This window comes from Drosophila novamexicana, unplaced genomic scaffold (assembly GCF_003285875.2).
Source record: "Drosophila novamexicana strain 15010-1031.04,08,12 unplaced genomic scaffold, DnovRS2.1 tig00004555-arrow-pilon, whole genome shotgun sequence".
Lineage (NCBI taxonomy): Eukaryota > Metazoa > Arthropoda > Insecta > Diptera > Drosophilidae > Drosophila > Drosophila novamexicana.
In genome coordinates, this window is record NW_020825052.1 from 4,297,068 (window position 1) to 4,317,617 (window position 20,550).

General features: G+C 42.6%; 1 protein-coding gene across 1 annotated transcript; it reads left to right on the top strand.

The window, feature by feature from the left end:
• Positions 1 to 796: 796 nt before the first annotated feature.
• On the top strand, positions 797 to 2,202 carry LOC115770339 (odorant receptor 67c). The gene is made up of 4 exons (XM_030715576.1): positions 797 to 1,596; positions 1,670 to 1,868; positions 1,930 to 2,085; positions 2,143 to 2,202. Exons 1-4 carry the CDS (start codon positions 797 to 799, stop codon positions 2,200 to 2,202), a joined length of 1,215 nt encoding a protein of 404 aa, XP_030571436.1.
• Positions 2,203 to 20,550: the final 18,348 nt, after the last annotated feature.

The window sequence follows — 20,550 nt, forward strand, 5'->3', positions numbered from 1 at the left end:
TTTAATGTTAATTCTTTCGTTTATATTTGGTTGTCATCGTCGAACCAGCAGCTAAAACCAATGTTTTAAGTGTGGCAGAAATGGAAAATTCTTAGATTAGATTAAATTGTCAATTTGTATATTTTCTAAGAATTAAAAGAACATATATTAAATTGGACACAAATGTTTATTGAAAACTTATCAACATTTTAATGAGGCTCATGACTTGCCAACTCAATAGTTTGTCCACCTGAATTATAATTCGGGGATTCAAATAAGTAGTAGTTTATTAAAAATACCCTTTTAATTAAAACTATTCTCTGCGGCAACAACACAACATCAATAACATAAGCAATCAATTTGCTTGACTTGAGCTTTTCTATTTTAGACTGGTTTTATTTTTAATTTTGGACAATTTTCAAGGGTGTTCGAGCGTCGTTGTTTTAAAAAGTTTAATTAACTTAGTTTGCAAATTTGTGTATAGCATTGATTAACGGCCAGCAATGGTCGCTGTGACTTAGGCCAACTAGTCAGTCAACTCTGACTAAATTATGGGAACTTTCCAGCTGTAAAACTTGACAGCTCTAACGGCTAATTACATGAAAAGTCTGCCGTTTAGTGGGGAATACTTATACAAGTTAAAAAGTTTACGCACAATTACCAACACTTGGCCCAGGCGACATGATGGGGCACAAAAAGTTGACAGCCACGCCCAGTTCATTGCAGCTAATCAGACTATATAAATGTCAAGTTGCGACCGCATCCCGTACAGTTAGAAAAAGCAGACCTAGATCCTTACAACGAAGTGAACAGAACAATGAGCGGCTCGTTGGTGGAGACTCCACGCACCTTTGGGGACATGATGCGAATGCCCGTGCGTTTCTACAAGACAATTGGCGAGGACATCTATGCGCATCGGTCCAGTAACCCGTTGAGATCGCTGCTGCTCAAGATCTACTTGTACGCGGGCTTCATCAACTTCAATTTGCTGGTCTGTGGCGAGTTGGTGTTCTTTTACAAATCGATTCAGGACTTCGAGACAGTGCGTCTGGCGATTGCTGTAGCGCCCTGCATTGGCTTTTCCTTGGTGGCGGACTGCAAGCAGTTGACCATGGCGTTGTATAAGAACACGCTGATACGGCTGCTGGACGACCTGGAGGAGATGCACCCGAAGACGCTGGTGGCACAGAGGGCCTACAAACTGGCAGACTTTGAGCACACCATGAAACGCGTCATAAGCATATTCACATTCCTTTGCCTGGCGTACACGACCACCTTCACTTTGTATCCGGCCATCAAGGCGACGGTCAAGTATAATTTCCTCGGCTACGAGACATTCGATCGTAATTTTGGCTTTCTCATCTGGTTTCCCTACGATGCGACAACTAAAAACTGGGTTTATTGGATTACCTATTGGGATATTGCGCACGGAGCCTACTTGGCCGGCATTGCCTTCCTCTGCGCGGATCTTCTACTCGTCGTTGTCATCACTCAATTGTGCATGCACTTCAGCTATATAGCCACGCGTCTTGAAGCGCATCCTTGCAATCCAGATGAGGACGCAGAGAATGTGCGCTTTTTGGCTACCATGATCAAATATCATAATAAATGCTTGACGTGAGTGGCATAAACTCAAATTAACTAGTTTAAATATTGCATTTCTGCTCTGGCGCAATATCATCTCTAACAGGCTCTGCGAGCTCGTCGACAGCATGTATAGCTTCTCTTTGCTGCTTAACTTTCTGATGGCCTCCATGCAGATCTGCTTCATTGCGTTCCAGGTGACCGAGTCTACGATTGAGGTAATTCTGATCTACTGCATCTTCTTGATGACATCGATGGTGCAGGTTTTCCTAGTGTGCTACTACGGCGATGCTCTGATAGCAGCAGTACGTGACGAGCATATTTCTGTCTGCTGTTCTTTCTAAAAAAAGAGAATACCTTTTGCAGAGTCTGCGTGTGGGCGATGCGGCCTACAATCAGAACTGGTTTCAGTGCAGCAAAAGATATTGCATAATGCTCAAGATGATGATTTTGCGCAGCCAGAAGCCAGCCATGATACGTCCACCCACATTTCCGCCCATTTCGCTGGTTACCTACATGAAGGTGAGTGCGGCTGCCAGAGCTCAGCTTCAATTATCATAGTTCTTGCGTTGTTTGTAGGTGATCAGCATGTCGTATCAGTTCTTTGCCCTGCTCAAAACTACCTATTACAGGAACTAAGCATTCAAGCTTTCATCTTTCCTTCGCTTTAGTCCCTCTGCGTTCCCTCCCTGCCTGCTGCTAGACTAATGATGTCCGCGACACACTTTGATAATATTTAATTAAAAATCGCATTTAAAATTAATAAGTTAAAATGAAACCAATAGCGCCCGAACGAGCACAAATGCAAAATGTAAAAAAAAGAAAGAAATAAAACACATAGAAGAGCCCACGGACAAAAACATTTTTCAAAAGGAATATTACAGCACCAATAACAAACAAAAAATACAAAAAAAAAAAACTCACACAGAAACAAAATCTGTAATGGCCCCCACTGAAGCGTCCAGTGTAAAGAGATGCCAGGAGCCATCACCATTTCCCAGTCCCCGGCTGGTAATAAAAGGAACAACATAAAACGCAATCACAATCATCGACAATAATCCGGCAGCGGCAAAAAATGCTTATTATAAAATTTCACAGTTTTTCAATGAGCGGCAAAAAGCAAAGCAAGTAAAAAACGGAAAAAAGCAATGGCTTTTCAAAATCATAATGGCAGCTAGTAACAAGAGTTTTGTGTACAAATAAGTGGAAAAAAATTGCCAGGCACTGGCATAACGATCGGCAGCCATGCCCCAGGTTCGCGTCCGCGTCCGCGTCGATGTCTATGTCTATGTTGGCGTCAATGAGCGCGAGCAAATACCACGTCAGCAGCTCCAATGGCATCTGCACCACCGCTGCCACACCCGTGCTCCGCTCGCCAGCTCGTCGTGCACGTCACGCGCAACCACTTAAAAAACCTTGGGCCACCCATCCAAACCTATTACCAGGCCATTCTCCATGTTCCATCCTCCAACCTCCATCCTCCAACCTCGCCGTTGCTCGCTGCATTTTCCCTTAACAGGCCGTTAGTCGTTATTATTTTGGTCCATTGACGCTGCGGGCCATGGCAGCACAGCTTTATGTACACGGGTATATATACCTCCTCGGCCATGTACACCCTCGCCCAGCCCCTGGCTCGGTCACCTCTAACAGTGCTGTGCTTAATGCGCCGTTCAGGCCAACGGCAGTGCCCGGGCCACATTATGTACCACACCGGCCCACCCCCAGCTCAGCTCAGCCCAGCCCGGCCAGTCCATCAGCATCAGCATCAGCATCACCCACCTTCGGCTTGGGCTGTTTGCCACCCTCGTTGACGTTGATGTCCCGTATTGGAATCGCGTTCGTCTCGCCTTGTTTGTCCTCGTCGGCGTCCGCGCCCGCTTGCGTCCGCGTCCATCGTCCTGGACGCGCACTCTCGGCAATAGCACCACCAGGAGGGCAATTTTTATAATTTTAGTCTCGTTTGCTTTGAATTTATTTTTATTTTTCTGTTTTCTGTTTTCTTTTTCTTGTACTTTTTCATTTTATTTTTGCCTCTCTTGCCCGCTCGACTGGCTTGACTCCTCCCTTCCGGCCTGGCAAAAAGGCTCCCCCGTTGCGGGCGTTGTTGATTTTATATGCCTGCTGCTGCTTCTTGCTCAAATTTCTTGTTGTGTACACACGAACGCACACACTCACATACACACACACATTTGGATTTAGTTATGGTTTTGTATTGGTTTCATTTGACGCTTTTTTACTTACTCACACAGCATTACAAAATGGCGTTGCTCGTATTGATTTTTGATTTGTTGTTTTTATTTTCACCAGATTTGTGTCCTGTGTAGGCCAAGTAATGACTAATCAGAACTTGTGCTAATGCGCACACAACTGTACCAAATACTACATTAGTAGACTAATATTAGAAAGTTGACTTTATTACTAATAGACTAAATAGGCATTTCTTACTTACTATTCGATCAATTAGATTATATATCAATATTTTTCTTTTAATATTCTCTTACTTTATATTCTGGCCGAGGGTTGCAACAGAAATATGACATTTCCATAGGAAACTCATAATTTTATTTGAGCAAATTCCTGCTCAAAATGTTTTCATCTAAGAGCACTCATTGCATTGCGTGCTGTGTCGTGAAGATGTATTAGAGTGCACTCCTGAACTAACTTAAACTTTTAACAATGCAGCATCTGATTAAGGAAACACTGAAACACTGTAGGACGAACTAGGTACAGGTTGTTCAGAAGCAATTGAGGCTGAGTGTAAATTGATATTGCAAGATCGTCATTTAATATGTCGTTAGATTGGAGCATCCATAGACTAGTATTCATTCTATCTGTCGTATTTGCCGACCCCGTATCGCATACCACAAAGTTTAACAAACAACTGAAAAGTGTTTCGAAAAGTCTTTCGAATAATATAATATGGCTACAAACCAATAAAAAATGTGGGTCGAATTAATTAATTTTATGGAATTGTAAATTTGTTCGTCTCTGTTCAAAGACTTGCTACTTAGTGTTTATCTTGTTCTATGCTATTCATTGATTTTTTTCAATTCGATGCCTGTTAGCTGTTAGCTGACCCTCATTAGCTCACCTATTGGGCAGCACCCGCACGGGTGCACGACCCTTCGCCCAAAGTCGTGCTGGCAAACATTTTGTATTGAATTAGCATCAGGATGCTGGCAACGGCTACAAAGTGTGCGCAAATACGCAAAATCTTTTTATTTCGCTTGTCAGCTTTTAATTTTATGCTTTTCCTGATGGACCAAGAACAGGACCATGACAGAGTCGGGCCCAGGGCCGGGCTTGGAGTAAAGCAATACTTTTCTTTCTTTATGCCTTTTGTGCGCCCGAAGTGGGACTGAGACTGAGACTGGAACTCGGAATGGACGTGGCTAGCACTGGCTGCTACTTATGCGGCAACGACACAAGAACAACGTGCAGCCCGGGCCCAACTGAAAAGACGACCACTCTAGTTGCCCGCCCCGCCTGCGGCCCATTTTCCCCTAGCAACGCTAATGAGATCCAAACGCAGAGTGCGGAGGCAACTTTCCATTACATACAATTTTTTTTGTTTTTTCCACTCGTTGTCACTGATGTTGTTTCGTCTCTGGCCATCCTCCCACGCTTCGTGCTCGTCCGTGATCTGGCATGTGTCCTTTGGGCTTGTTAAGAAAATGTCGCTCTCTAATGCCCAGCAAGTTGCGCTCGGCAGAAATGTCAGGGGCAGGAGGGCAGGGCTGACAAGTCGCTGTAGGTATTGGTGCTGGTGTTGCCACTGCCGCTGCCACTGCCACTGGCACGTTGGCGCTGCCGTTGCCGCTGCCGTCGCGCTCTTAAATTAGAAAAATGTAAATTTATTTTAATTAAGATAAATAAGTAACAAAATGTTTTATGGAAATTACGTTAACAACGTGGGGACAAGCGGCAGTAATGGGCGGCTGGGTGTAGATTTCTTTCGTTTTGGCTATTACTTTCAAGAGGCGACACACTCCAGCCCGACCGCATGACAGCACAGGACAACGTCGGAGCACTGCCAACTGCTTTAACATGCTAATACACATAAACAGCAGGCCGCATTTTAGGAGAGCTAGCTGGCGTCAATGGCAACAACAGCAGCGGCCATTTCAATAGGACCTGTCCGGCACCATGCTCCTCCAGCTAAGAACAAATAAAATTATTTTTACCACTTGTGTATGCAGGCATTTTTTTGTTTTGCGGCTTTGTGGAAAAGTTAGCCATTGCTGCGATCGATGGCTGATGTTTTATAATTTTTATTTTTTGTGTTTCGCGTTTTGTGTATTTTATTTATTATGTACGCATTCTCTCGGAACGGCGGCTGTTATCGACACTCATTGAAGCGGTTTGATGAATGTTGTTGAAACTTTTAATTGAAGCCGAGCCGCGTCGGAGCTGAACCATTCGCAATTAATATATATTTGCACTTGCATTTACCGCACAATATTTCAAACAAAAACAAAAACAGCCAAATACAAATAAAAGCCATCGAGTTTTTTATTTCCATTTTTTTTTTTTTTTTTTTTGTATGTTTTATGTAGAAGTTTTATTTATTTTAATTAAGTCGCTTAATTTGTGTTGTTTTTTTTTTTTTTTTGCTTTTTATTGCCTGGTCAGCCGTTGCATTAAATGGCCCGACTGAAAATTTATGATCGTCAATTGAAGCTGCAACTTTTTCAATATATGCACCATAATTAAAAGTGCTAATAAATTTCATCTTTGACAACAACAAGCTAATTTAATACAATGAAAATCATTCTTTATTAAACAAACCTCAATCAGCCTTCGGGCTCGTCGAACATTAAGCCCTCTACAGTCATGTTCGCAAATTTGAACTGTCGTAGCATAGACAAATTTTGCATAGACTCCTTGGCCTGGCATCTGTATCTGGAACCACTCGGCCGGTCCACTTTTCAAGCTTAATGGTTTAAATATTTACTCGTAATTAAAATTCAGCTTTATGCACATCACATCAAGTGCATAATCACAGCGCCGCTATGCTGACAAGGCCATTGAGACGATTTTTGAGTGAGACGACGCCCAGTGCGGCCGTCACCAGGAGGCTGGAACAGCAGCGACTGGCGGCAACGCCGACATTAGCCACCGGGCAGGATAAGTAAGCAACTGAAGATTATGTCGCCCCTTAAGTAAATTAAACTTATGCACAAATTACACAAGTCAGTTGACTGGCTCCCAGCTCTCCCCACCCTCTCTCTCTCTGTTGGGCTGTGGCTGGGCTCCATTCCACTGTGGGCTGCTCTTTGCCCTATTCAGAGCAGCCCTGCTCATAATTAAAACTGGAGCTGAGTGAAATCGCATAAAATAAATTAAACATTTTAGGGCAATTAAGAGGGGGGAGTCGGTGACTTTCTAGGTGTAGTAGGTATGGGCTCAGGTGTGGGCTGCTACTATGCATGCTGGCAGTTGCTCTCAGGACAATTGTAGCGTTAAGTGAAATATTAATGGTGTGGATATTCGAGGCATGAAGCAGATTCTCTAATAATGTAATCCAGACACAGCTTTGACGGCGTACTGGTGGGGCGCCCGAGCAGGGACTGCTTTTAATGATTTTTTGCTTCCCTCATTGTTGTTGTTGTTGTGCACACACACACACATACACACACACTCCAAAACATTTTCAAGTGCATCATTATTTGTTGCGAAATGTGCGGCCTGCCTGCGCGTGGGGGGCGTGGCAAAGGTGGCTGCCTCGTGCAAATTCAATGCACTGCATTTTTAATCCTGATGCAGGATTTTCTTTGTGTGAGTGTGTTTGGCTATGTGTTTTTTTTTCAATGCCGCAACTGAAGTGCATGCCACGCCCACTGCACTTGGTATGCAAACATTTATGATGACGACGTCGACTGCCTTTCACTGTGCCCTCAAAGGTAGTACGACTGCTTTTGTTTCGCCTCCCGTCCGCCCATCCTACCGTCCACCCATGTCCCCTTGCTGGAAAGCATGTGTGGGCCGCTGCTTGTCGAGTGCAGTCCTGGCTGCATAATGGGATGTCTGATGAAGCTCTTAGTCGGCATAATTATTACTTTTTTTGTTGTGTTTTTGCTGAGGGGCAACTGATATGCGTTGGGCCCTCTACTTGCTTTGCTTTAACTCGTGAAATGAAATTATTAATTATATAGACTACAGCAACATGGCCGAGCAGCTTTTGGCCAGCACTAATGAGGTAAGCAGTAAGCTTTGCAGTGGCCAGGATACAGTAGTAATGAGAGCAGCAGGAGGTGGCTGCCTTTGATCGCAACCACTTGAATGCCAATTAAAAGCGTGTAAATAATTTTGAACAATTGCCAAACATACAATAGCCATGCATACATTATATTGTATTACATTAGGCAGCAGAGACCTGTGGCAGGATGAGCGTGAGTTATGGCTACTGCATTAGCATAAGGATTTTGAGTGCGGCATAGTTTGACACGGGTTAAGGACCAAGTACCAAGAGTCGAGGGAACCTTACAGCCCAAGAAAGCGGCAATCATAAACATAAATCGTGGGAAAGACTGCCAGCACAGGCACAGCGAATATTCAAATTAGATGTATGTCAATTCACAGGACACGGGGCAAACAGTACGGCATTTATAGCTGGCGCTACAGTTTTGTCAACGTACACGAAAGACAGAATAACTGAATAACTGAATGGCTGAATGCCTGAATGCCTGAATGAATCAATGAAAGGGTGATTGTTCTTGTTCTCACAATGTGCGCCCAAAGTGGCGATCGTTTTGTTTTTTTTTTTTGTCTATGAGGGATCGTCAATCGCCAGAATCACAGCGGCTGATGAAGCTGTGCGTCTTTTCAAGCTGTCCCGTAACCCTATTTTTCATTTCTTTTTTTTCTGCATATTTTCCAACCAATTTTAATTGAAATTTTTACCTGGAAATTGTGAAGCTTGGCCAACATTTGGGTGCTGCGCTTGCAGCTGCGACCCGCTGTGGCCTCTATCTGAGCTCTGGATTAATGTACAATTCTTTATTTATTGAAATGCGTCAAATATTTTCATAAAAAATACCACAATATTCCTAATGAGAACCGGTTAAACCGGTCTGCCTGTTACAATTTAACCCTAGCATTTATCAACCTCATCAGCTCAATGCAGATCGCAAGCTGCACAAGGACCTTGAGAAACTCTTGCGCCTTGTAACTCTGAAGGAGGCTGTATATCAATTCCAGTTTGAGCACGCCAGATGCTCCACCCGAGAATCAGCTGCCTTCAAAAATTCATTTATAGCGCACGACTTTCAAAACATTTTTTTTAGTGTGTAAACAAACTTGCCATGCATTAGAGCCGAATTTCAATAAGAAAGCTAATATAAATTAAAGTTTTTCTGTTTTACATAATAATGCAAAATATATTTGATTAGATTATCCTAATGTTTTCTTAGACACATATATTTTGGCTGCAGTTACCTTGAGGCCAAGTCGTGACTAACTTGAAATAAATAGCTCATTAGCTTATTAGCTTGACTTGTTTCTAAAAAATGGAATGCATTCAGTCTGTGTCGACTAAATAGATGAGATATTTGCTTGGAGCTCTCTGTTATTCATATTTGAAACTTTTTTAATCTTCACAATCTATCACAAAACTTGGACAACGACAGCTGCGGGTAGATGAAAATTTAATTTTGCCGCCCCACGTTCAGCAAACGGCAACTTAATTTACGCTGAAATCCATTTGACTTTATCTGACATTCCAATCAAGCCGTCTAAAAATTTGTAACAACATAAAAAAATCATAATAAAAAGCAAAAAAAAAAAAAAATATCCCAAAAATAACAAAAAAAAAAGTTGCTCGCAGTCACGTCGTACAACTTTTGATAAAAATTTTTTTCGAAAGCACTTTTTTTTCTTTTCCTGCCTGCAACATAGCGATGATGAACATGAGTATGACGATGATGATAGTGGGGTGGCGCTGCGCTAATGGGCAGCCCACCCCTCGCTGATTTTACGTACAAAAATAATTCAATTGTTCGTGTGACGATAGCGACTGCGAGAAGGACTCGGAAAATTAAAATAGTGTGGCAAAATATAAAAAAAAAACAACAACAAAAAACGCTGAAAACGAGAGAAAAAAACCTGAACCGACAGCCCAACAATATGTGCTGCGTGCTTGCGGGGCCCGTCAGCTAGGTCGGCGAGTGTATGGGCTGCTGGGTTTCCTTTTAGCTGTTGTTGTCATCGGATTCTCTGCTGCTTCTTCTCTTGTGCGCACATAATTTCCGGCGCATTTTTTATTTAATTTTTTACTGGAAATCACATGCTGACATATTCTTCCTTAACGACAAAAAAAACTTTGTTTTATCAAAAAAAATGTAATTTTATAGTCAAATTGTAACAGTTTTTCACATGCCCTCACGCAGGGTATTACAATTTTGACACGAAGTGCGTAACGCATTGAAGAGAACATCTGGGATCCACACAGTGTACATATATATTCTGAGTTTAGATAGTCATGTCATCGGAACTAGCTCCATTGGACCATATCATATAGACTTAATCGGTTATCGGTTATCGCTTATCGATTATAGCTTTAGAATGATCTTCTTTTAAGGCTCACCATTATAGAAATTATTATCTTAATAAGCTGCAATATAAACAACATTGTTATGTGGCCAGGTATTAAAATATCGTTTCTCTCTGAAAGGGTATTTTAAGTTCGGCACATCCTGCGCTGATATTTTACTTAAGATTCGGGGTGTACATTGAATAAAAGTATATATATAAATGAAATTAAAAAAGTGCACAGTTTACGCTCTATAAATTTTAATGTAAATGGATTTAGGTTTCTTGTTGTTAGTGTAGATCTCGTTGTTGTTGTTGTTGCTGCTGCTGCTGTTGTTGTTGTTGTTGTAGCTATTGCGTTTCGTTTCGCACATGCTTGTTAGCTTTAAAGCGCATTGTTACTGACAAGCTGTCGGATGCGTTTTATGTTATAAATTTTGACTTGTTTTTGTGAAGAGCAGCAATAAAAAAAAAACCAGACAAAAAAATGATTGTAAAAAACGGCGCATAAAATGCAAATGCGTGAGTAGTTTTTTTTTTGTGTTTTACTTTAGTTTTTTTGGTATCATTTTATGCATGCATAAGTGTACTTATAGCAGCGATATATGGCGAAAAGTAATGAATGCGGAGCGGAGCGGCTGTCTAATGATTTATAGCCAAGCCATATGGTTAAACACATAGTAAATGGTCAATTGTTCGGCGGGGTCTTATTTGAAGTGGCACTTTGCCTAAAGCTTATGCTAAATATATATCAATATTTTGTTAAACAAGTAGACTATATGTAAGGCCAGATATTAGCTATATATACCTTCTTTTAAGGAAAAATGTCGGCAAAACGAATTTATTACTTAAGCTCCTAAAACAGACCTTCAATTTTAGGCAATTTTAGACTATTTTGGGCCATTTTATTTATGGGTAAGCACTATCTATATTCATTTAATAAGACTGTCAATGGCTACAACTAGATACTGTTTCCCTCTCGCTTTAACCATTTCAAATGGGTTTTCCTCTTCAGCATCCGTTGTACTACATCAAAATGCACAGCCTTGTTAATTAATAGCGAACAATTTTCCAGGCCAATAAATTTGATTCTTAACAGCTCAATTGGAAAGGCAACTTCAACAACTATATGACAAACTTTTCCACTAACTTAAAACCACATTAATCTTAGCCACTCATCGTTGTGTTACGTGAGTCACATCAATCAAGAGCCGATTGGCCCACCCCAAGCCGGTAACAGGCAGCCCACAACATGGCCGCTTCTCTCTCCAGTTCTCTTCTGCACTTCTCTGACTGTTTCGCGCCCTCTCTGCCATGATTTTTTGCAAATTTATTGACATACAAATGGGATTTTGACGGCGCTAACAAGTCAATAAAGCAAAGTCATAGACCTCAAGCGACGACACAAACTGACAGCTAAAATTGTCAGTTTCAAGTGCTTGGGCAAATTTTACAATAAATAAAAGTCGAAAGAGTGCGCTACCAACAACAACAACAACAGGCATTAAGCCTATTAACCTTTTTTCTGGTAGCGCAACAAATAACAATGCAAGAATAAAAAAAAATGAATAAAATAAAAAAAACTCTGACGGGTCGTTCGGTTAGGGGTTGTGCCAGACTTACCCCCGCGGACGCACCCCACAACTCACTTTTTCACACCAACCGATCAATGCTCACTTTGCCGGTTGTCGATGTTTTTGTTGTAGTTGTTGCTCTTGGCTGGATGTGTGCATATATAGTATACAAAAGTGCCGATTTGCGATCGATTATGCGGTCTGCATTGATTTCATTATTGATTATTGCCTGTTTACTGTACACAATTGAGCCTGTCATTAGAGCTGTGAGGGAAAAGGGCCCAGGGCAACCCTTGGGCCTGATCCTGTCCACTAATTTGCCCAAATAATGGCATTGTCTGAGCGCAGTGCATACTTTTATTTGCCACCTGAGCTCATTGGAGACAGTTTCTTTTTTTATTGCTTTTATTACTTTGCGCTTTCCCAATTGGAATTGCAAAAAGTAAATGCTGCCAACGCAGAACGAATTTAAAGAAATTCGCTTGAATCAGCTAAAGTATGCTTTATCAACTCAGCTCATCTTGTAATTTGGAAATCCGTGTAGGTAATGTTTTAAGCAGAAGATGCGCTCTTCTGCTAATTACATTTACTTGCGAAAAACTATCTACCCGTTTTAATTTATATGGAGAGTAAATAAATGGGTGTAATGTAAATGGCTAGAGCAAGAGAACAACTATAACATATTTAATTGTAAGTAATACACGTTTTAGCGATCTTTTTGAATTATTTTTATACGAATATTCAATCTTTAAAATAATAATAGCCCTCAATTACCAGATCTAGCTTTAATATATTCGGTTAATACAAGCTAAAAGTTGTTATATTGTTACACAAGCTTCAAGCTTTAAGCTTCAAGCTTTCTTGCTTTCTTTCTATCAGGCAAAAAGGTCTTCACAGGCTTTAATTCATTCGAATTAGACAAAATTAAAGCTTTAAGTCAATATCCAAGTAAAAAGTCTTCACAGATAAAGCATATACAATCTTAATGAATTAATGTAACTTAAGCTCTTCATAGATCAAGCTTTAATTTATTCGCTTGAAACAAGCTGCAAGCTATAATTTAACCTAAACTCTTCACAAATCGAGTTTTACTTTATTCTTTTTATTAAAGCTCTGAGCTCAAGTTACGCTTTTTGAAAGCTCAAGGCTTTAAAGTAATTAGCAGGCATTTAATCACGTAATATGTTTCAAAATCTTTTTAACTCCAACTGTATATGCAAATGTTTGCCTAACTGTGCCTTTTCACTTTGCCAACACCACCTCTGCTAGGCAACTGTACTTGCAAGCTGCAAGCTTTGCAATTACTGTTGGTCAGTTGTGAGTGGCGTCTCCCTTTCATATTCGTTTCATTTGAAAATGCCACGGCTTTTTCATTTACTATTGTACGCTGGCAGACGCCCAGCAGGGGCCTTGGGCGGAAAAGCGCTGCGAAAATGCCTTTAAATGCGGAATAGCGACCGCTCACTAATATTTCTTAATTAAGCGCATATTTTTGCTGGTTTAGCGTTAGCCACAAACCACAAAAATATTTTGCAGTTCATAAAATTTGCGCGCTCGCCCGCAGCCTCCGTCTAGAAATGTCAGTGCTTTTAAAAAACTATTATTTTCTCACACAAAGTACAATATAAGCTCGCCGGGGCTTCCTTATTAAATTTCCAGCACAGACAAGGACGATGGCGGCGCGTGTAATTTCTTCAAGGAAATCTTTTCAATTACAATTCGTGCAGATGGTTGCGTTTCCTTTGCGCCAACCACCTACCTCCCATCCTCTCTCTCTCTCAGGCAATGCGCTTTGCCCCTTTTTGCTGGTTACTTTTTAAGCCCGGCAGACAGTGGCAATTTCTTTTCATTTTGTGGCGTGTCTTCCAGCGGTCCTGAATGTCGTCCTCCTGCAGCCCGTTGACAAACTGCGGGCTGCTTTTCCCTGTGGGGGCTGCTACGGCTTGCTTCCCTTTGGGCTGCCTCAAGGGGCGCTGCGACATTACAAGTGTCTACTCGAGACCTGACTCAAAAGGTAAGGCACCTTCTGGCCTGAAGCTTGCAGTTAATTAGTGTATGTGGTACACAGTTCCAATTGCATGCGACAGCTGCCATGAAGCTGCGCGAAGCTGTACAGTGAGCCTGTTTCTCGCCCAGCACCATTATTCCATTGGTATCGGGGGTATTTACGACTTCATAAAGACAGAATTGAAGAATCGTGCATTTATATTCCCCTGGGATAATCGCCGAACATAAGTGACGTCATCATTCGTTGTTGCCTCTGCTGGTGGTCTGGCCTGGTCGTAAGTTCTTGCCGACGATTACAAATTGGAAAACCATTTAAACACTAATGAAGATCCGCTCATGGCTTGTAGCGCCGGCGCATGTAAAATATTTTCCAAAGGAGCACTTGAAAACAAGTTGCGAATGTGGCTCTAGACATATACCGACTGCGCAATGCTCTATAACACAAAGTCGGCGTCTCGAGATCTGTAGAAATTCGCTAGGCCGAAAGTGGGATTCAATTGCGTTCATATGAATAGACGGACAGACTGTTAAGCAGGTATTGCACAAAGCCAATATGCCCTTTTTGCATCGGCAGAAGAGTATAAATGGTCAAAAATGAAAAGTATTTGGACTTGTTTGAGTCGGCCAGAGAGTGGATTCGATGAGCTACAGGAGATGATACAAATAGGAGGCAGACCATTTAAATGGAATTTACGAGTCATAAAACAAATTATCTACTGTGGAGCTACAAGTGACCTAAGAAAGAGAGGATTATTATCTCCTATCTCCCACAACACATGTAATACAACCAGAAAATCTTTGAATGATCAAAGCAAAAAGTGCTTCGAAATCCATCCCAAATATTCACAAAAATCAAAAAGCAGCTTTTCTCAATTGTAGCGCGTAGTCAGCTAATCCACGAGTCAACCTACAGGTTGCCACTTGCAACTTGCAACAAATTCGCGCCAATAAAAATTTGTTTATAGCTGACAATGATTGAGCGTATTTCATAATGGAACCTTGCCGAGAAAGCTGGTGGGCTGCCACAAATCCAGCTGCTTCTATGCAGAGCCCACATTTTTTCGGCTTCAATTGTTTATTGTTTGTGGAGACGCCCTCTTAGTGGCCCGAGGCTTAAGTGTTTCATATGATTTGTGCACTAATTACTTTTAACATTCTAAAGCAAAAGTTCTGGCAGTGTTGTTTGAAGGCTTTAGCGACAGAGCTGACAAATTTTTGTTTTGCCATAATGAAAAATTGCAGCTTTTATTTATAACTGAAATAGTAATATTCTGACATAATCCGCTTAAATGTATGCAGCTTTTGTCATAAATTCCAGTGCATTGTTCCATGTCACTAAATCATATCAACAGCAATTTATGCAAACCCACAGTACACAGTACAGACAGTACATAGACCAGAATATACCCATAGAGCTGAGACTCGCCGACTCGGAGACTCAGGTCCAGTTCAGTTGTAGTCGAAGTTTCAGTTTCTGTTCGCCCAATTAAAATGCAAGAATTGTTAATGCGCGACATTAAAATTCATTATTATTACATACGTTTATTACTATTACAGGTATTTGGCATGCCGATTGCTGCTTGTTCCATGCAAATGCCCAAGTCAAACGCCTTTAAGCGCTTTGGGCAGCTAGAGACTTGGAGCTGGCAACTCTTTGGCGCAGAGATGTGGTCGAGAGAGGGGTTATGGAACCAATAATAAAAGCAAACTCTTATAAGATTCTCAAATTTATCAAGCAAATGCAACGTATCATCTTTCAGGTTAGATTGTTTCACTCAAGAGTTCATTTATCTGGGCAGCCTTTTGCCACCCCGTCTTGGTGTACTGAGGCTGCGCCTCTGGTGCTTCAGGCACCTGAGGCCAAACAACTCACACGCTTTTCAACTCCTACCGTCTGTCAAACGCGTCAAAGACCAGCCCATGCCGCATTGTAATTATTGACAATAATTTCTGTTATTTCTTGTGTTGGCCAAGCTCTCTGTGCTCTGTGCTCGGTGCTCGAGCTCTACCTTCATTTGGTGTCATTAAAATTGAAAAATATTTCAACATATTTCGCTCGTGTGTGTTTGTTCATGCCCACCAAACGGCAAACTCGTTATAATTTATGGCCACAGCTCAAGCAGCGGCTTTTTTTCTGTTCTGCAATTGTTATTATTATTGAGTTGTTAACAGACGTGGCTAGATTTATTTTTGCTATTCTTTGGCCTTTTTTCTCAGCCAGATTGTTTATCGGCTAACCGAACGCGCCAGGCTGTAAAAACCCCAAAAAGCCCTTGCAGCCTGCTGCTCAAATCGTCCATCGCACAGCTTGTCGATCAACCCCGCGGCTGACCCTTGGCTTCGGCTCAAGCAGTGCTATTTGGCGATAGCCCAGACTAGATAACGACAGCTGCAAACCCGTTCATGACCGCACACACACACGTACACACACACACACATGTAGCATACAGGATCACAGGACCTCAGCTCACAGTTGGATGCACAACAAAAGCCTTAACCCTTTGCGAGGCGCTCGACATAAAAAGCAGAAAAAAAGAGTCGCCGCTGCCGAAATTTCATTTTAAAACATTTTTAATATGCACGCATGCTGTTCGCGTTGAGTTCTTGTTTGATTTGCAGTTCATTTCGGGCTGGTCCTGGTCAGAGGCCCTCTAGACAGCTGCCCGACTGACTGGCTGACTGGCTGGCTACTCAGCCCCTCGACCTGCCCTCCGACCCGTCCAATAATTACACGCGGCATTTGCTTTGTTTTGTGCGCGTTTTTTGTGCATTGCCAGCATCCTGGCATCCCGTAAAAGGACGAACGCGCGCGCTTAAATAAGCAATTACCGTGTAGCAGCATCCTGTCAAAGTTCTGCCCAAAGTCCACACAGCGCTTCGGGGTTTGAGTACAGCACAAAACGAAGGGGTTAAAACACAACCAGCTCGTCCGAGTCGTGTTTTGTGCTGCTGTCAGTTCTGATTTAAATCTTTTGGCCATGACATGTGGCCACCAGACTGAGCAGTCGCCGTCTCCCTTCCGCGCGCTTTCTCTGTCTCTCCCTGTCTCTGTCTGGCTTTTTAGAATTCTCTATGGTAAAATCAATAAACGTCTTGCTTGCTTTAAAGCCCACTTCTCGCCTCGCTGTTGTCTTGTTCGGGGCGCCAAGTTCAAGTTCAACACTCGATAATTAATTGCGCGCCAGCTCAGAAACCCCACAGATCCCGCTCCCACTCCTGCACCCACCCCTGCCACTGCCCCAAGTGCGTGCCGGAAAAAAGGGTCGTCGGGTCGGGTCGGGTCATTGTGCTTTTAATTACAAAACGGACCAAAGGACGGGCTAAACGGGTTGAAAATGAAAATAAAATAACATAAAAACTCATTAAGATTTGCGTTGTATATAAGCCCTTTTTTAGCTTTGCCGCTCCTGACCCAGTTACGTCCAGCTCTGACCCTTCGCAGTGGAACAAACGCCTAGCCAAGTGCTAATTAAGTAATTAAGCTAAAAACACTTTCACCCTTTCATTCGAACCGGCCAAAAGCAGAGCGAGCCCTGACCCAGGTCAACGAAGCTTCCCAATGTCCGCGCTATCACAGGTGTCGTTGAATGTGCATGTGTGTGTGTGTGTGTGTGTGTGTGTGTGTGTGTGTGTGTGTACGTGTGCATGCATTTCCGGTCGTTCTTTTACGTGATTGCATTGCCTTGCCAATATGTGCAGATGACCTCGGGCATCCTTTGTTTTGGTTTTATTTGGCCGGCAGCAGCTGCGCTCGTTGGCTGACCAAATGCAGTTGCAGTTCCCATTCCCGCACATTGTTGTCCTTGTTGTCCTTCACATTGACATATTTTGTTGTTGTTGTTTCCTCTTTTTTTAAGCTGTCTGCAACAGTTCCCACACATGCAACATGCAGCACTGACCCAACGCAATGTGCATTTTATTTGACAGCGCGTTTTTCGAGTGTCCTTCAATCATGATCTTACTCAAGCCCTAGCCATTGAGTACATCGGCAGAAGGCTTATATCGCATTCAAATTAAGCAGCGGTAAATTGCCTTTGATCCGTTTGTCCGCTGTACTTAATTCCTTTTAGAAACTTGAAACATATTCCATATCTGGATACTATGCCGTGTTGCAGAAACTGTTAGCGTATTGTGTCCACTCTCTCCACTCTTATATATACCACACTTTGAGAGCTTCAGCCTCAAGAGTGACCGATAGACTATTCTGAAATTCATTCCTGTACAAAATTCCAAAAATTGACTTCTATTAAGACTCCAGTTTGAAAGTATGTAATAATGAATAATAATCCTATCGATTGATTAAGTCGATAATCGGGGACTGTCAACAGAGTATTGCTGAGTCGGTGCATAGATCCGGATCTATTTGAATTGATACATACTATATACATAATAACTAGGGTCTTAATTTGGCTGCAAACATTGCCTATTAGCATCGAACTATTGACTTATAAAGGAACAGATGGTTCAAAATGAATCAATTCGTCGTGTATTTAGGCATAGAAATACAGTGAAAGCTCTCTTAAAGGACATAACTATTGGGTGGACACTCCACTTGGGTGGACAGTTTCTCTCAAGTCATTATAGATCAGTCCAGCGGACAGAAGTCACCCGACCGTCGCTGTCCGCCCTGGAGAGTCTTCACTTTGTATTACAGTTTACAAAGGGTATTCAATCTAGCCCACTTGGAACTGAGTTGTAGGTAGCTTACCTAAGTTTCTTTTGTGGATGTTTTTCGCTTTTAAGTTCGATTTAATCTGGGCTTCGGATATGCCACATTAAGTTCCTAACACAGTCTCCTTTATATGCGAATTATTTAAACGCTTCGCGCGAATTCCTTGGAACACGCGCCAAAGTATCTTTGGGCCCGGGACATGTCTGATATGTCAGACCTGAAGCTTCAACGGGCATGCCACATGGTAGCAGATGTTTCTGCCGGCTAAGCTGTTGTTGTTGTTGGTATTGGCAGACGCTGTCCCGGCCCTTTCGAGTTGTTGGCCACACAATAAAAATGCAAAAAGCCAACTCAAGAGCCATCGATCAATTGGCAGCGCGGACATTAGAAGACATCGGACTGGGACAGTGTCTGAGGCGATCTTTGAGACTTGATTTATGGCCGTTTCGGCGAAGGCTAGTTTTGCTTTCGATAACGGAGATCCAAGCACACACACACACACACAGATAAATTTGATCGGCCTGACAATAAATAACAAAATGATACAAAAAAGTTGCACAGCAAATTTGTAGTTTTCAATGTTTTAAGGCGAAAAACAGCGGCTAATGAGCTGCTCCTCAGAGATGAGGAATCTTTTCTACTCGAGGGCTGCCTTCGCCTTTGCCACGAGCTGAGCACCTGCCCCCAACTTTGGCTCTGGCTGAGCTTCTGCCCCTGCCTCTGCCCCTGCACCGCCTGCAGTTTGTTACACAATGAAGCGACAGCATGGCAGAGGCAGGGACTGGGGCAGGGGCAGAGGAGCGGCACCCGCATTGAACGTGCCTCTGCAGCGGCAATATGTTTGCCGGCTGCCTGATTTTTCAAGATTTTGAATGCACTGTAGCGGCAGCGCTGGCGCCATAGGCAGTCCCACTGCTGGGACTGGCCAAAGAGTTGAGGTCGAGGTCATGTGGGTGGGGCTGAGGGCCGCCCGTTCAGCTGGAGCTTTTGTGTTGGTTGCCAACCGCAAAAATGCTCTCTGACTCGCCTGTTTGTTGTAGTTTTTGCTGTTGCCATGCAAAAGCAATGGCAACTAATTGAATGTGCTAAACTCACACACACACACTTACACAGACACACACAGCTGCAACTGCATTAATATCGCGTTATATGGCGCATTAAGGCGCTCATTTCAACGACTTTTTTTCTTCTTCTTTGGCTTTGGGTTTGCTCTGTGGCCCCCAGCGTCGGAAATCTAAAGCAGAGCCCAGAAGTGGGCGGCTGCGGATAGCGGTGGGCGTGTGGGTGCGGCTGGAGGTGGCCATGTTGATGATGATGATTTCTCCGTGCGCTTTGCATTTGTATTGGTAATTACGAAGGCCCAGTGTGTATGTGTGTGTGTGTGTGTGAGTGACGTCTGTTTTCTGTCCCGCTGCCATGGGGTGGATTTTGCTCGCATTTTTTTCAATATTTTTTTTATAGCATTTTTTCTACTATGCTCTCTCGCTTGCACACACACACACATACACACACACACAGCGGGGGCAGCGCTGGCTGCAGGACGAATCGTCCTCGTCCAACGGTTTTTTCCCTGTTTGCCCGCTTCGGAAACCGCCATTTTTTATGCGCGCTAACTACGCCACCCTCTCAGCCGCTCTGGCAGCCGTCTCACATCTCTCTCCCTAGCTCTCTCCATCTCTCTCATGCCTTCGCCCCGGCCAACCCGCACCCTGACGCACTCGCACCCTCGCACAGAATTTGCGCATTAGAAAAAATGTGGGCTGTGTATTTTTGCCGTCTGTTATAAAAAAAATAAAAAATGGCGGCTTTTGTTGATACAAAATATAGATAAAAGTATTTTGTACGTTTATTTGCATGGCAACAATTCTTGACAATAAAGTTCGAAAGACGATAATTAAATAAATAATTAATATGTAATAAGATTTGCGCGGCTCAAAGCTTAAATCAAAGCAACATCTGCTTCAATTAAATTAAAATTTTCTATCCCCAATAAGAAAAACAAAAGCTGTTAAGTTTTCAAATGAATATAATTTAAATCTCTTAAATTTGATAGCGCCATCTATATTTGAAAATCAAAATCGGTAAATGCGGTGTGGCGCCACTTACTGTTTGTTTGGGAAATCTACATAAGCTGGATCTAGTATATATCGATATTGTAGTCGATTGCAAGTCGCGGCGTTGGTATTTTTGTGGCTGCTGACTTTG

Coding starts and splice junctions, on each gene's coding strand:
- LOC115770339 (XM_030715576.1), top strand. CDS start 797: ATGAGCGGCTCGTTGGTGGAGACTCCACGCACCTTTGGGGACATGATG. Junction 1,597..1,669: donor TATCATAATAAATGCTTGAC/GTGAGTGGCATA, acceptor CATCTCTAACAG/GCTCTGCGAGCTCGTCGACA. Junction 2,086..2,142: donor CGCTGGTTACCTACATGAAG/GTGAGTGCGGCT, acceptor CGTTGTTTGTAG/GTGATCAGCATGTCGTATCA.